Consider the following 17321-nt stretch of genomic DNA (forward strand, 5'->3'; position numbering starts at 1 on the left):
TGTTCGTGAGGAGGATTTGGCAGTTTCGACGGGGCTGGGTATGCCAGTGCCGAGGTCCATGCCAAGAGTTCGTACAGTTTTATGCTTATTCGTAGCAGCTTGGTTCAACTGAGTGACTTGCTGTTCCATTTCAGAGGCCCGTTCGGAGTCAAGCACATCGGAGTGGGTCGGGGGTCACATATCAGCCAGACCAGGTAAAGTCAGCAGATTTCCTTCCCTAAAGGACTTTATGGAACGAGATGGGGCTTTACGACAAGCTGATAGTTTCATGGTAACCAGTATTGATACTAGCTTTTTATTCCAGAATTTTATTTAATTAACTCAATTTAAATTCCTCAGATACCATGGTGGGATTTGAACTCACGTCTCGGGATCATTCGTCCAGGCCTCTGGATTACTAGCACAGTAACATAAACACTATACAACCGTGCACTCATAGGAACCCAGAGTCAGAAATCGCATCATGTTATTGTCTCACTTTCCAAAGTCCTACTGCTGGTCAGTTTTAGCTCACTTCCTGTTCAGAGACACACTGATGGAGGTACAACTCATAGAGCTCTGCCTGCAACACAGGAAGGAGTATTCCCGTGTTAATAAAGGAAATTCAAGAATGAATTGCATCAACACTGGAATGTCTGGTGAAAATAACAGTCGAGAGACAGATATGCAAATACAGAAGGTAAATACAGGGCCTGTAAAAGGCAAATGTAATGCAAATGTCGATATAGAGCATTTTATAGGTAGAGTGTTATGATCAGACAGAGGAAATGAAAACAGGGAAAATTCACCTTTTTCTCAACCACAACACATTGGACATAGTCACGGTTTGCTTCTAGTTTCTTTTTCTCCTTCCTCGGTAGGGTCCTTTTTGTACTGAAAAATGGAGGCAGAAATTCAGCACAGCCCAGGATATCATGTGTGTGTGTGCGAGCAGTTTCCTCGTCTCCTCAGTCACAACCTAGTATTATTTTACATCTGGCAAACTGCACCTGCAGAAATATTCCTCCCTGGTTAAATGCTTACCCCTCTATTGATGATAATCTCCTTCAAACTATCTCTCTCTCTCTCTCTCCCGCTGTCTCTCGCTGCACCCTGCTGTCTCTCTCTTCCATTTATCTTTGGTTCACTCTCTCTTTCTGTCTCTCTTTCTTTTTCCCTGTCACTCTCTTGGTCTCCTCATTCTCTGTTTCTGTCTCTGTCTTTCCCCTCTCTCTCTCTGTGCTTCGTTATATCTCGGTCCCTGTCTTTCACCTGTATTTATCTTTAAGCCGCATCTTTCTGTTTCTGTCTCTCCTTGTCTCTGTTTGTTCCCTTACAGCTCGCTCTGTGTTTGTAGATGTCTTTGTCTCTTTCTGACATTACCTAGCTTCCTTCATCTATTACTCCTTCTCTCCCTATATCTGACTCTTTCAATCTCCCTAGCCTTATACCTTTACGTCGGCTTCCCTTTCTTTTGGTTCCACTGTATCTTCCGCTGTCAGAGTAACATTTACCTGGAATAGCACTTTGAAAGGAACATCGAAACGAACATGAACCCGATCAGCATAATTAGCAACAGAAAGTAACTGTCTCCAGTTAACCAGTTCCATGTTTTAGATACACACCACTAGCCAGAAGAGAAGAGTAACAAAGTGACACATTGAGCAGGTCTGTAATAAAGGTGGAGTAAAAGTCTCACATTGCAATTTTTGTAATTCCCGTTTATGGTAATATGTTATGATGGACCATTGTAGGTCAGATTGAACTTATCTTGATAAAATAAAGCGCTGGCCCCTGTTACAAGACAATAAGGGCTCGAATTTCCAAGCCCCGTGGAGGCGGGTTTGGAGGCAGGAGTGGTGGGAAAATTGCAGAATCGGGGGGCAAGAACCCATCCCACCCCCAACCCACCTCCGTGCAAATGTCTCAGGAGGTGGGTATCCGACCTGTGCTGGGAGCCACCTCCCCGAGGCGGGAAGGGGATTAGTGCCAATTAAATGCCTGTTAACAGTTAGTTAACAGGCAGTTATTTGCCTAATCCCTATTTTTAGCCCTGAAGTGTGGGATGCTCGACGGCTATGAACCACGTCATGTTGTGAGGTGGACCATCGGTCTGCAGGGGTTGGAGGGGTCGAGATGTCCGTTGTGCAGGTGAGTGATGGGTGCATGTGTGCAGTGGTAAATGTGTGAGGTAAGTATAAAGTACTTTAATAAGTATTAATTACCTTTACGTTCTCCTGCAGGCCTCCTCCCTTGAGTTCTCGGGAGTCCCTCTGTTCACCGGCACAGAAAGCAGAATGGCCACTGAAATGTCAAAATCTGGTCTGGAGAAATCTGTAGCTGAGTCTGAGTAGAAGGACTCCAGTTAGAAGCTTCACAGAGCTGTCAAACGCTGACTTTTCACCTGTCAAAAACTCTTGACAGACGAAATGTCAATCACTGACGTCACCAGTAACAATGTGTCCCTTAATTGGCCTGCTGAACCCGCTGGTCAATCAAGATAAAGCAGCTTGGATTGGCCACAAGTCGATGGAGGCCGGACGACAACCCAAAAAGTGGGAGCCCCGCCTCCATCAACAAAATCCAGCCTACTATTAGTTCTTGAGAAATCTAGGGGAAAGACAAAGGCCTAAGTATCTGAGATCAACATAGCTAAAAATGAGCATGTGAAGTGGCCATCAAAGCAAATCTGCTTTCCAATCTTATTTTGTAAGAATGAAAGTGACATGAGAAGTGGAACAACCTCATTATTTCACTGAAATATATTAAGTACTTCTCGACCACCACCTCATTCTATGCCCAGAGAAGATGCTAGCATCTTATCTGCAAAGCAAGACTGAAATCTGAAACAACTCCAGCTACACCTACCATCAACTACCATCAGGTTAGGTACAGTAGAATTTGACACATAGAAAACCTCCCTCAACATTGTCCCATCCAACAGACATAGGGCAGGTACAGCACGGTTTAGATACAAAGTAAAGCTCCCTCTACAATGTCCCATTTATTATTTCCAGGGTAGGTATGGCACTGGTCAGATACAGAGCAGAACTCTCTCGACAATATCCCATCAAACGCACACATCAACTACCGCCAGGTTATAAACAATAAGGGTTAGATAAAGCAAGTGTCAGAGAGAGAGTAAATCTCCATCTATACTGTCCCAGAAAACACATCTAGGTTAGCAACAGCATAGGCTATGTACGGAGTAAAGCACTCGCTACAGTATCCCATCAAACACTCCCAGGCAAGGTGCAGCATGCGTCAGATACAGAATAAAACGTCCTGTACAATGCCAAATCAAACACTCACATCAACTAGCATGAGGTAAAGTACATTATGGTTTAGATAAAACATGCGTCAGATAGAGAGTAAAGCTCCATCTATACTGTCCCATTAAGCACTCCCAGGGCAGGTACAGCACAGTTTAGACACAGTTTGAAGATTTCGCTACAATGTCCCATCAAAACCTCCCAGGGAAGGTATAGCATGGGTTAGATACAGAGTAAATCTCTTTATACACGGTTCCATAAAACACTCCTAGGTGTTTCATACACAGTTAAGCTCCCTCTGTATATTCTCCTCAAAGACTCTCGGGGCAGGTGCAGATCAGGATATGGAATTGCGATCCATCTACGCAGTCCAATCAAACAAGTAGACGCCTAACACCGGCAGATAGTCATTAGTTAGATTCAGGATATTAAAGGAGAGTCATACCGCCCAGGTCACCGAAATGTGGGCCAAGCCCTCTCCCATTATATCGGCGAGGCTTTCTCTTGATGTGTTGGAAATGATGAAACTTGTCAGCAGTGAGAGTGGTGCCAGGTAGGTCAAGGAGCTGAAGAACAAACGCTTGATCCAGGCTTTCCTGTTCTGAGATGCCAGTTCACTGAAATGAAAATCAGAATTATTCTCTTAAGTAACTGGTGTAAAACAGATTCCACAAGTCCACCAATCAGTGTAACAATGGAAACTCTGCACCGCAGGACACTAGAAATCAACAATAGTGATTGAAAGCTGGATCATGCCTTAATATATCAATATCAGCAATAATTACCATACATGTTTCTCAATTAGAATCTATGGGGAAAATTTTAACTATGGGTGTGGGTACAAAATTGATGTTATTGAATTGGTCACCATTTTATGCCATGCCCAATTTCCCTTCGATTGACTTGATGGTGTATATTGGGCGGGTAATTCTATATCCTCCTTTTTGAACCATCACTCAACGTTATAATTAACCATCACCGCATACTTTGTTCCTGATCGGTCCTACCCTGTCAAACTAATTGTTTAATTTTATATATTTGTAAAAGCCCTTGCTATTTGTTGTTATGCTACCTGTTGTCAGCTTAATACCCCATTTTAAACCTTCCACTCTCCCGTTTGAAAACGCCATTAAAGTTTTTACATTCCACGTGATTATATTTAACATTATTAGCCCCAAACTTCATCAGACACCTTCATTTGAAGTTTCACATTGTGAGTAATTGTAACTCTGGGCGATAGTGTTCAATGGGCGATGACCATTTAGCCACCCATTATAGGCCCGTTCGATTTTCCTTGGTGTGGGAGTAATTCTGGTTGTGTGCCATGGTGTAAAACGGGTGATAGTGAATCTACAGCCGGTTTTACATCTGCCCCGAATGAATCTAATTGAAAGGAAAATTTCGTGAGGTGTATCTCGAGTGGTCCAAACGATATCATCTGTTTTACATGATTGTCCATAGTTAAAATGGCCAACAGTCTGATGCGCCCCTTTCTCCCAATATGTGATGGTCATTATTTCCAAGTTTCTCTTCTACTCCCAAATTTCCAGAACTAAAGCAAGCGATGTTTCTTTCTTTGTTCAAATGAAACATGCTGATCTGACAAGCAGCCCCAGATCCATTCAAAAATGTGATCACCACTTTGACCATGCAAATTCAGTTTATTCCTGTTATGTCCATCGTGAATTGTAATTTGGCCCTTCCTAGTCCTTAACCCTGTGTATGTGAATTTTGTCTGATTGCAACGTTTGTGATGTCATTGATTCCCAGCGCTGTAATATAATGTGAGAAGTCACACAACACCAGGTTATAGTCCAGCAGCTTTATTTGAAATCACAAGCTTTCGGAGCGCTGTTCCTTCATCAGGTGAAGTGAGGAGATGCATATAGGCACAGCATATGCAGTCAGAGAACACTGCCAGATGATTACAGGTAATCTTTCTAACTGCCCTTTATCACACCTCGGTAGAGAGATAATCACAGCAATCAAAGATGTGAATGGTGTCCAAACAGGTCAGTCAGGAAAACATTACGTCAAAGAACAATGAGGTGGGGTCACAAGGGGTCAAATGTTGCAGATGCTGGGGTCTGTATGAAAAAAAAACAAACAAAACAGCAGGTCTGGACGCATTTGTGTAGAGAGAACAAGCCAATGACAACTCGAGTCTGGATGACTCTACATCAGGTGGGGTTACATGTAACGTGACATGAACCCAAGATCCCGGTTGAGGCCGGCCTCATGGGTGCAGAACTTGACTATCAGTTTCTGCTCGACGATTTTGCGTTGTCGTGTGACTCGAAGGCCGCCTTGGAGAATGCTTACCCGAAGATCGGAGGCTGAATGTCCTTGACTGTTGAAGCGTTCCTCAACTGGGAGGGAACACTCCTGCCAGGCGATTGTTGTGCGGTGTCCAGACATCCATTGTCGCAGTATCTGTATGATCTCGCTGATGTTCCATGCTCCGGGGCATCCTTTCCTGCAACGTATGAGGTAGACAACGTTGGCCGAGTCACATGAGTATGTACCATGTACCTGGTGGGTGGTGTCCTCACGTGTGATGATGGTATCTGTGTTGATGATCTGGCATGTCTTGCAGAGGTTGCCGAGTAGGGTTGTGAGGTGTCGTGGTCGCTGTTCTCCTGAAAGCTGGGTAATTTGCTGTGAACGATGGTCTCTTTGAGGTTAGGTGGCTGTTTGAAGGTGTGTAGTGGAGGCGTGGAGATGGCCTTAGCGAAGTGTTCATCATAATCGATGACATGTTGAAGGCTGCGAAGAACATGCCGCAGTTTCTCCGCTCCGGGGAAGTACTGGACGAGAGAAGGGAACTCTGTTGGTTGTGTCCCGTGTTGGTCTTCTGAGGAGGTCTATGCAATGTTTTGCTGTGGCCCATCGGAACTGTCGATCGATGAGTCGAGCATCAAATATCGTTCTTACGAGGCCGTCTTTCAGCGTCTCTAGGTGTCCATCGCGTTCCTCCTCGTCTGAGAAGATCCTGTGTATTCGCAGTGCTTGTCCATAGGCGATGGCTTCTTTAATGTGGTTCGGGTGGAAGCTGGAGAAGTGTAGCATCGTGACGTTGTCTGTGGGCTTGCGGTAGAGTGAAGTGCTGAGGTGTCTGTCTTTGATGGAGATTCGTGTGTCCATGAATGAACCGATTCTGAAGGGTAGTCCATGGTGAGTTTGATGGTGGGATGGAACTTGTTGATGTTATCGTGTAGTTTTTTCAGTGATTCTTCACCGTGGGTCCACAGGAAGAAAATGTCGGCGATGTATCTAGTGTATAGCGTTGGTTGGTGGTCCTGTACAGCGACGAATTCTTGCTCGAACTTGTGCATGTAGATGTTGGCGTATTGGGGTGCGAATTTGGTCCCCATGACTGTTCCGTGTGTTTGGGTAAAGAACTGGTTGTCGAAGGTGAAGACATTGTGGTCAAATATGAAGTGGATGAGTGGTAGGATGGCGACTGGAGATTGACTGTTGTTGGTGTTGAGTACTGAGTCTGTCGCAGCGTTGCCGTCATCGTGGGGGATACTGGTGTAGAGTGCCGAGACGTCCATCGTGGTGAGGAGTGTTCCTGGTTCAACTGGTCCGTGGGTGCTGAGTTTCTGTAAGAAGTCTGTAGTGTCACGACAGAAGCTGGGGGTTCCCTGTACGATGGGTTTCAGGATGCCCTCGACGTATCCAGTGAGGTTCTCACACAGGGTTCCGTTGCCTGATACGATAGGGCATCCGGGTGTGTTGGCTTTATGTATCTTTGGGAGGCAGTAGAAGTCTCCCACGCAGGGAGTACGTGGGATGGGAGCACGTAGGAAGATTTCACGGTCTGGATCGAAGGTCTTGATCAGTCTGTTGAGTTGGTGGGTGTGTTCTTTGGTCGGATCTGCGGGTAACTGTCTGTAGTGTTCCTGGTTGTCCAGTTGTCGGTATGCTTCTTTGCAATAGCCCATTCTGTTCTGTATGACGATGGCTCCTCCTTTGTCCGCTGGTTTGATGACGATGTTACGGTTGGCCTTGAGAGCGTGGATGGTGTTGCGTTGTGCTCGGGTGACATTCTGGACTGTCTTGTGAGTGTGGCTGATGAATCTGGCGTTGATGCATCCCCTGACAGCTTCAGCATACATGTCAAGCTTAGGGCAGCGACCCTCTGGAGAGGTACAATTTGACTCTTTCTTCTTCGGTTGCTGCACCGCGGATCCCTCTGTCTGCTGTTCCAGATCATTGATTGTCTCATTGGGTTCGCTGCTGACATCTTGGGATTTGTGGAAGAAATCCCGGAGCCTCATTCTCCTGATGAATTCCTCTGTGTCTGCCGCGAGACCGATGGGGTCCATTTTGGTGGTGGGGCAGAAATTGAGCCCTCGAATGAGAACTTTGATTTCGCCTGGTTGAAGGGTGCGGTCGGACAAGTTGACGATGGACTTCCCTGTGGTCTCAACCGTGGTGCCGGAGGAGGCTTGGTTGCTGCTGGTGGTGATGCCGAGTTTCTCAAGCTTCCTGTTCTTGGTGGGCATGTAGGCAGCATATTTCCATTGTCTCGTCTGTTTGGCGGTGTCTCGTAGCTGGTCTGCTGTGTTCAGAGCACAGGCTGAGAACATGGACTCTATCTTGGTTTTCAGGTTTCGGCGTCTGCTGTAGAGCTGGTGTACAAGATGTTTGAGGAGTGTGTGAGAGGTACGATGGCAGAGTCTCTCAGCGTAGTCTGTGTTGTATGTCGACCTGAGTGGGTTCGTGATCTGTAGTCCTTTCGGGATCTTGTCTGCTTTCTTGCATCTCTGTAGAAAGTTGATGTCTGTGTTGATATGCGCGATCTTCTTTGACATCCTCTCCACTTTGAGCCGGCAGTTTGTGGTGTCGATAGTAGCCAAGATGTGGATTAGCTGGTGATGGACTGGGGTGGACACATGTGAGAAGTCGCACAACACCAGGTTATAGTCCAACAGCTTTATTTCAAATCACAAACTTTCGGAGCGCTGCTCCTTCATCAGGTGAAGTGAGGAGATGCGTAGAGGCACAGCATGTATAGTCAGAGAACACTGCCGGATGATTACAGGTAATCTTTCTAACTACCCTTTATCACACCTCGGCAGAGAGATAATCACAGCAATCAAAGGTGTTAATGGTGTCCAAACAGGTCAGTCAGGAAAATATTACATCAAAGAACTATGAGGTGGGGTCACAAGGGGTCAAATGTTGCAGATGCTGGGGTCTGTATGAAAAATAAAAAAAATAAAAAAATATTCTTTTTTTTTCTCAATGGAAATCACAGCAGGTCCGGCCGCATCTGTGTAGAGAGAACAAGCCAACAACGACTCGGGTCTGGATGACTCTACGTCAGGTGGGGTTACATGTAGCGTGACATGAACCCAAGATCCAGGTTGAGGCCGTCCTCATGGGTTCGGAACTTGGCTATCAGTTTCTGCTCGACGATTTTGCATCATCGTGTGTCTCGAAGGCCGCCTTGGAGAAGGCTTACTCGAAGATCGGAGGCTGAATGTCCTTGACTGCTGAAGTGTTCCCCGACTGGGTGGGAACACTTCTGCCTGGCGATTGTTGTGCGGTGTCCGTTCATCCGTAATATAATCAATCACTAACACTGCCACGCCAGCACCTTTTGCTGCTCCTATCTCTCATGAAAGCAGCAACAACTTGCATTTACATCGCGCACCTTTAACATAGTACAACGTCCCAAGGTGCTTCACAGGAGCGTTATCAGATAAAATTGACACCGAACTGAAGAAGGATACATTCGAATGGGTGATCAAAAGCTTGATGAAAGGGGTAGGTTTTACAGATTGAATTATATGAAGAGACATTCGGAGAGGCGGAGATGTTTAGGGGAAGATTTCCAGAGCTTGGTCCCTTGGCAGCTGAAGGTGGGGCGATGAAAGTGGGGGTGCACAAGAGGGCAGAGTTGGAGGAATGCAGAATTCTCAGAGGGTTGTAGGTACGACTTTAGAAGGTTACAGATAAGGATTAGCGAGGCCATGGAGAGATTTTAACAGGAGGATGAGAAATTTAAAATCGAAGTGTTGCTGAACAAGGAGACAATAAAGGTCAGTGCTCACAGGGGAGATGGATGCGCGGGACTGGGTGGAAGTTAAGATAGGGGCCGCAGGGTTTACTATGAGCTCAATATTGTGGGGGTTGAAAGAAGGGAGAGCAGGCAGGAGAGCACTGGAATAGCCGAGTCCACTCTGGAGGTAACAAAAGCATGGATGAGAGTTTCAGCAGCAGATGGGCAGAAGCAAGGAGAAACGTGGAAATTTATGTTTCAAGGCCAGTCCAAATCTAAGTTATGTTCCCGTTACAGAAACATCCGATTTTCCATAATTGTTATAGCTTTCAGCTCCAACTCTGTTTAGAATGTTTTGTGCATCCGCACACATATCGCTCAATCCTGACTCCAGGTTTTTTGTGCTGCTCGCTTCAATTCTCTTCCATGGTAAATGATTGTAGGATCTCAGTTCACTTCAGATAAAACGGGTCATTCGATTTATGTTCTTGCTCCTAATTCCCCAATTCTACCTCGCGTGCCTTGGAATAAGAACTGTTCATAATAAACTTTTCAACTGCCTCATTAACTTGAAAGCTTGGATAAGATCACCTTTAAGAAGCTGCTGAAGAAAATAAGTCCAAATTTCCTATTTAAATATTCATGATACGATAACAGCTTATATTTATATGGTGCTTTTAATGTAGTAAAACATCCCAAGGTGCTTCACGGGAGCGTTATCAAACAAAATTTGACACCGAGCCAAATAAGGAGATAAAAGGACTAAAGAAAAGAGATAGTTATTAACGAGCCTGTTGAAGGAGGAAAGAGCAGTAAAGAGGTGGCGAAGCTTAGAAAGGGAATTCCGAACCTTAGAGCCTCGGCAGTTGAAAGCAGGGCCGCCAATCGTGGCGCAATTAAAATCGGAGATGTGCAAGATGCCAGAATTAGTGAAGCGCAGAAAGGAATATCGAGCCCAGTCTCCTTGTCCCGATGCCCTCTTCAGTTATAATACTTTTTCTGTTACCATTTCTGACAATGTTGTTTATTCCCATCCTTGTTTGCCCAGTCTCACTGCACCTGTCCTGAACACAACTCACACAAAAGTTCCAAAAAGACATTGGAGCTACCAACTGATAAATTAGAAGATTCCCATTCCGAAGGACACACTGCATTCTCTTATCCACATCGATAAATAACTGATCCTTCTGCGACCTCCCTACCTCCAGGCTGTATTTAACTGAGAATTCGAGGCGCTGTTTCCGACACTAACTCAATGGGGTTCATTTTAATTGAGCCCGATTGTGTGAAACTGGCGTTATCAGATGGATAGCGGATAACTGCAATGGGAAATTAAATCAGGGGATGTTTATAGGACGGTCAATCCGCTATCGCCCGTTGTACTCTAACACGATCAGATAAAATTACACTTAAATGACCACAGAATCCAGAAGGTCCTTGACCACATGACTATTCGTTTTGTGATAGAAAACTCAGGTTTTGAAAACCAAATCTGACGATAATTGACCATTATTATTCTGCTCTACAGCTCTATTCAACATGCATTTGCTCCTTCTGATATCTACCAGGCTTTTCAATAAAGGGGGTGATGTTAGATATTAGAATACACAAACGAAGACAGGAAACGGCCTGATAAATATCCTCTGATTTGTAAAGCCTTCCCAACCAGGCATGTTGTAGCCAATGAAGAATATCAACCTCCCACCACTACTCCCCACCCATCACCATCTGCCTCCAGGTCATACGGTCCCTCACAGAGGTAAAACATGGAGAAAAGAAGTTGTGAATTTAGGAAAAACTCGGGGCTATTTTTTTCCGACCCTCTAAGGTAATCGACAAAGCTGCAGGAAAGTACAATAACTATGATTCCTCCAGCTAGCCCGTGACTTATCAATAACAGAACTGTACTGCTAACTCGGTAACTCGTGTTGCTCCGATTGGACTGTGCTAAGTCTACATTCACTGCATGGCTCAGTAATCTGCTCCAGAGTTTGAGGGCTCTGGGCCCGAATGTTTAACCTAACACTTTGTCACCATGGTTTATACTCACTGCCCCGAGTTCTCCCAGGGATCGTGTATCTCATACAACTGAGCAGAATTTTACAGCCCACAGTGATATCTTCACCGATCTAACATTTCTCTTATGAAAATCACCTCAATTTATTAAGCCTATCCCAATAATAAAGTGTCCTTAGAATGGGTATCGCTTTGGTCGCTCTTCTCCTGTATCCTCATTATCTATGCCTTCCAAAATGGTCTGCAATATCCCAAGCGTAACCATGACACAGCCTCATTGGAGTGTTTTTAGTTTATATTGTACTATTGCAGCAAAACAACCTAATTCTCTATTTACCTCCCCAATGTCCTTGCAACACTGCTTGTGGATTGTCAGTGATTTATCGGTTATGTCACCACGATTCCTCCCTGCGTGTCTGCCATTGACTGGTCCCGTTACATTGTCTACACATTCCTGGAGTTTCTGGTATAAAAATGCTCCAGCCTACACTGATACACATTGAAGGATATATGTGGCCATTTCCTAAATCGACCTTTATTTTCCCTAATAATAACCGCACCACTACCGACACAATGCGCCTGCTGTATGTATAGTCTACAGGATGTAATGCAGCAACTCTCTTGAGTTTTCTTCGACAACACTTTCCTCCTATGAGAACTCGATCACAAATGAAAACAAGAGCAGCAGAATAATGGGAACACCAAAAACCCCAACTTATCCTCCAAGCTGCACTTCACCTCACAGCGACATATACTGCCATTTATTCACCGGATTCGGTCAATATCTTGAACTTCCTCTCCTGACGCCACCCTGGGAGCACCAGCATCAAGAGGCCTTCAGTGATTCAAAGAGAATGCCCGCCATCTCCTCTAGGCGTCTTGGAAAGGCCAATAAAAGCAACGTATCCAGAACCACCCATATGTTGAGAACAACTAAAGGGAAATTTATTCCAATTCCCAACTCCATCTCACAAATATTGTGATAGGGAGGCTTGACAACGTTGCTTCAAATCAGTTATGAAGTTGGTTAACGGCAGTCACGCAGCACAAAGCACCGCATGACTGAAATTGTTATCTCGCTTCAGGTTGGATTGATCCCGTTGATGAAGGCCGTCTCTATGCCTTTTTCTTATTCTTTCCTGGAATGTGGGCGCTGCTGGCAAGGCCAACTTTTATTGCCCATCTCTAATTGCCCTTGAGAAGGTTGTGGTGAGCCGCCTTCTTGAACTGCTACAGTATTATTGTTTCCCATTGCTCTTTGCTGGGGCAGTTAAGACTCAACCACATTGCTGTGGGTCTGGAGTCACATAAAGGCCTGACCAGGTATGGACGGCATATTTCCTTCCCTATAGGATAATAGTGAACCAGGTTTTTTTTATGACATTCCGATAGTTTCAATCGTCATCATTACTGATACTAGCTTTTTATTCCAGTTTTATTTAATTCTCTTAATATACATTCCCCAGCTGCTGTGGTGGGAGTCTGAACTAACGTCTCTGGATTATTAGTCCAGGCCTCTTGGAATGCTAGTCCAGTAACATAACCACTATGCAACCAGTCCCTTATCCAACGTGCAATATGGAAACTGTGCGTGCTGCATCTACAGACATTGTTTCTGTGAGCTCTGTACATTCCTGATTAACAGTGATGGAACACGGCCCTACCTTGCTGGGATCCACATTTGTTCAGCCCGGGTCTCTTGCACAGCTCTTGCACTATCTGCATCATCACCCTCTGAGGAATGATACAATCATAGTCCACTGTAAATCTCCGCACATGTCCAGAATTCAGCAAACAACATCCCATCAGCAGTAAATAAAACCTACTCTTATAGAGCTTTTCAAATCCTCAGAATGTCCCGAAGCATTTCAAAATTAATCAATTCTGGAAAAAAGTCACTGTTATTGTCAGGCAAACGCTGCAGCAAAGCAATATCCTGCAATATCCTGTATTGAGATAAATGACTAGTTAAGTTATTTTATTGGCGTTGATTAAGGAATGAATATTCGCTAACATCACTACCTTCTTCAAATAGTGCCAGGATATTTTTACGTTCACCTGAACAGGCAGACGAGGCTTCAGTTTAACTTCTGGTCCAAAAGATGATTGCCCCCACATGACCGTACTCACCCAGCACTGCACTGGGCGTCAGCCTGCATTATGGACATAACTTCTAGAATGAGGCATGAATCTGAGTCCGAGGAGAGTGTTTAGGAATAACTTAGAGCGGCCTATGCAATATGTGAGATATTGGTCCAAGCCAATCAGTGTCCTGCCCCACTATCGAACTCAAAATGCTACTGCGGATGTGTAAAATTGTTCTTTTTTCTAAAGTCAATGATTTACAAAGACTATACTTAAACCGTGAAACAAAGCAGTGAATTTTGGAGACGCAAAGCAGCTACAAAAATACGTAGTTTGCTAATTCAGATCCATTATTTCGATAGAGGCATTGAATCGAAAATAATCGTTTTGTTTCCTAATTGACACCCTCTAATGAATCATTGCTTAAGCTGCTTTACTTTGCTGAGAATGGGGGTTATTGGATAGTCTTTCTGATGACAAAGGAGTAGAAATAGCAAAATCGGCGTTAAAAGCTTTCATGCATTACATTCTGCTCCCAAGTTTCATATCTCTGAGTGTATTTACGGGATCTATTTGTAAATTTGCTCTCGCAGTGTAGCTGCATTTGTTGTCCATCCTGGGTTGTGATGGGGGCATTAAGAGTTAGCACGTCGGAGTACATTTTGAATGCGTGTGATAGTATAAAACGGATGATCTTTCACTTCCATTGAATTCAATTAAACTAAAAATAGGGTGAGATTGCAACCTTCAGACGACGCGCTATTACACATTTTACTGTATGGTACAAAGTCGAAATGTACACGGAACTGGAGTTATGTGTAATCCAAAGCAGGTAGATGTGGGAGGCTTCTTTCCCTGAAGGACATTATGGCACCAGTTGAGTTTATAGATCAATGTTGAGGTTGAGATAAATGACCAGTTAATCTGTCCTTTGGTGGCTTTGTTAAGAATTGAAGGTTAGCCGAAACTACAAGATTCATCAAACCCTGAGAGAGGATCCATTACCTCCTCCTGAACTTCAGTAACATTGACCATCATTTATTTGGCCCAGTCCAGAAATTAACATATCTTATTGATTTCAATGGCACACCTTGCTGTGGTTGCTGTTTAAATCCCGACATTTGGATTGCTAGTCCTAAACTACCAGTTCCCCAATCTGTCCCATAGAGAACAGCCTAGTCCGTTGTGTGCACCCTTCCTTGAGCTCCATCCACTCCTTTAAATGCATTGCTAATCTGATCCCAGAGCTCTGTTACTATACCTTTTGATCATGGCAATCAGCAAATGCTGCCTGTGCCGTCAGTTTTCTTCTGGTGCACAGTGAAGATGGTGTACAGTTAGCAATAAGGGGTGAAAAGTATCTCAAAATCTCATACCTTGAATATTAGGATCTGGAAACTTGCTCTGTTATCATGCAAACCATTCCAACGCTGGATTCAAATCACGTTGTTAGATATTGCTACAGACAGCTATTGGCAAGTGTTAATCCTTTTATTACCTATGACCTATTCAAAACCTATGCCTGTGTGTATAACCTGTCTACCAAACATAATTCCTGTTGTCACATTTCCATATCAATCTTTCTCCATTAAAAAAATCCTTGGTCCAAGTTTATATTGGAAACTCCATAACCACCTCTAACTATGCCCTGCCAGTGGTGATGCTATAGCATCTCAGGTTTACGTTTCCCCGCTCCTGAGCTTCTCCGGCAGAAAAAAGAGCAAGAAGCCTCAACAAAATCAACTTTCCAAATTTCAGTAAGCTTTACTACTTAATTATAAGTAACAATATCAAATCAAGGAATTATATCAACATATGGACAATATGTATGACTTTAAAATGGGGATCCAATTGCCTCTACACAGCCTAATCCAATTAATGAGTTGGGTGGGACATTTTTACAGTACAATTCACTCATCCAAAGGAACACCTTAGTTTATGTGTGAAGCACAGATTCGGGGCGATGTTTATACAGTTTCGTTGTACGCATCGATTCTACATCACATCTGCCTTTTATTGATTGGTCAGAGATTCTCACTGGGCACCGTGATCACATCACGGAATTTGGAAATCCATCCACGAAGGGGACTCACAGGTGAAATAAAGTGAACTCTGCCTCTAGCTGTCTGTCACTCTCATGACCAGCTTCATCGGCTTTGCTCAGGTAAAACTTCAGTTTATCGCCGTGTTTTTCGTTCAGCTTTTCCACCACATTCAGGGTCCGTTTACATAGGGCCTGGCCCATCGGATCAACGAAAACAAAGGTCAGATTGGCCTGTTCACCAGCAGACAGAAAACGAGTGAACAATCCGGAAACGTTTACGGTGTTAGGAGTGTCTGTCAATATTGCACAATAAATGACCACAATGGATGGGTGAGTGCTCTGAAAGGTGCGGGGCTGATGCCGATGATGGAACAAACTTTTCACAAGCTCTGCTGCTTCAACTACTCTCAGCCGGGGTTCACTGGACGCTGCAATTTTACTGAATGGGCACTGGTTCATGGTGGGCCAATCAGCGACTGACTCCCATAGTTTATCCCTAGCTATTGACTCCTTGCGCATGCAGGTAAGGTGAGGGGATGGAATGGGCTCCATTGTATGAGATTGCAGTAAAGAAACGTCAGTCCACGTATAGTGTCTTGGCTCAAATATGGGGAGACACTAATCACACCAGGTACCAGAGGTCACCCACGCCCATAGAACAGAACCCTGCAAGAGCTATTCTCCAGAATGGAGAAAGCAGCAAAAACGGGAAACAAAGAAGGCTCCATTCATGAATTGTGTGGCAGGGAAGTGGTTGTGGAACAGGACTAGAAACCCAGATTTCTGAATTGAAATCTTACCATGGTGAGTTGTGAAATAGAATGAAATGATTTGATGCCACAAAAATGACCATGGAGACTGTTGGATTATTAAAACAAATATTCACTAACATCACTTCAGAGTAGGGAATCTGCCACATCTACCCGGTCTGGACTACATGTGACTCCAGTCCCACACTATGTGGTAAGACAGGTTCTGCTATACTCCAGGACACTCTGAGTGACCAGCCAGCGCATTCCTTATTGTGGAGATGAGGGGCAGTCTGTCGCTGGTCGGCAGTGCACTTCCGATTTCGTTTCCCAGGCCCTGCAGAACAATGCAATCTCACCACCGGCTGAGCAATCAGCAGTCCGTCTACTGGTGATCGGTGTTGGTTCTCCCCTACGCAGTGTAGCTTCCTGAGTGGATGTGCATTATGAGGAGTTAATCTGATTGCAAACCAGGCAAACAGAAACACTATCAGAGTGGATTTTCAAATCCAGAAATCATGAAATGTAATATTGCCAACAGACGCTTAACAAGCTCATTAAAATGTCGCCTCGCCTCCCACTTACTGTCGCACTGACTTTTGGTGGCCCATCACTCCTATCTTCACTGACCTACCTTGCCTCCTTATTCTCCAGAGTCAGTGGGCTAGGAATTCATCTCGGGCGGTGGCGCAAAGCGAGCAGTATCGGATCGGCCGCCCGTTATACGCAGCACCTGATATTCAGTTGACGGCAATAGAACCGAATATCAGGCACAGCGTACAATGGGCGGCCGATCCGATACTGATCGTTTTTCGCCACCGCCCGAGTCGAATTTCTAGGCAAAGAATTTTAATTCGTAATCCTCACCCACAGTTTGCTCTGCAGCTTTTACCCCACTCCTATTATCAAATTCCTTATCACTCACTCAACTTCTCACTTGGTGATCCACCTTGGCTTATTTAATCTAACTGAAGAAAACAAATATGATTTGATTGGGATTACGGAAACATAGCTCCAGGGTGGCCAAGGCTGGGAACTCAACATCCAGGGGTATTCAATATTCAGGAAAGATAAGCAAAAAGGAAAGGTGGTGGGGTAGCATTGCTGGGTAAAGAAGGGATTAACACAATTGTAAGGAAGTGTATTAGCTCTGATGATGTGGA

At 44.5% G+C, this 17321-nt stretch overlaps 1 protein-coding gene across 1 annotated transcript; it reads right to left on the reverse strand.

Annotated features, from left to right (window-relative positions):
* Positions 1-505: 505 nt before the first annotated feature.
* On the reverse strand, positions 506-15868 carry LOC147092726 (uncharacterized). Its single transcript, XM_085975671.1, has 6 exons — positions 15459-15868; positions 13930-13981; positions 3697-3891; positions 1494-1606; positions 789-873; positions 506-562 (listed from the first exon to the last, which is right to left on the reverse strand). Exons 1-6 carry the CDS (start codon positions 15866-15868, stop codon positions 506-508), a joined length of 912 nt encoding a protein of 303 aa, XP_085831797.1.
* Positions 15869-17321: the final 1453 nt, after the last annotated feature.

Source organism: Somniosus microcephalus, unplaced genomic scaffold (assembly GCF_052327205.1).
Source record: "Somniosus microcephalus isolate GS21.2 unplaced genomic scaffold, FLI_Smic_1.0 unresolved_chr2, whole genome shotgun sequence".
Lineage (NCBI taxonomy): Eukaryota > Metazoa > Chordata > Chondrichthyes > Squaliformes > Somniosidae > Somniosus > Somniosus microcephalus.

What these genes read in the sequence shown, in the direction of transcription:
- LOC147092726 (XM_085975671.1), bottom strand. Translation starts at nt 15,868, where the DNA reads ATGAACCAGTGCCCATTCAGTAAAATTGCAGCGTCCAGTGAACCCCGG. An exon ending in ACATTTCGGTGACCTGGGCG is followed by an intron (nt 1,607 to 3,696) that starts GTATGACTCTCC and finishes TCTTCTGGCTAG; the next exon opens with TGGTGTGTATCTAAAACATG. An exon ending in CTTTCAAAGTGCTATTCCAG is followed by an intron (nt 874 to 1,493) that starts GTAAATGTTACT and finishes TCCATTTTTCAG; the next exon opens with TACAAAAAGGACCCTACCGA.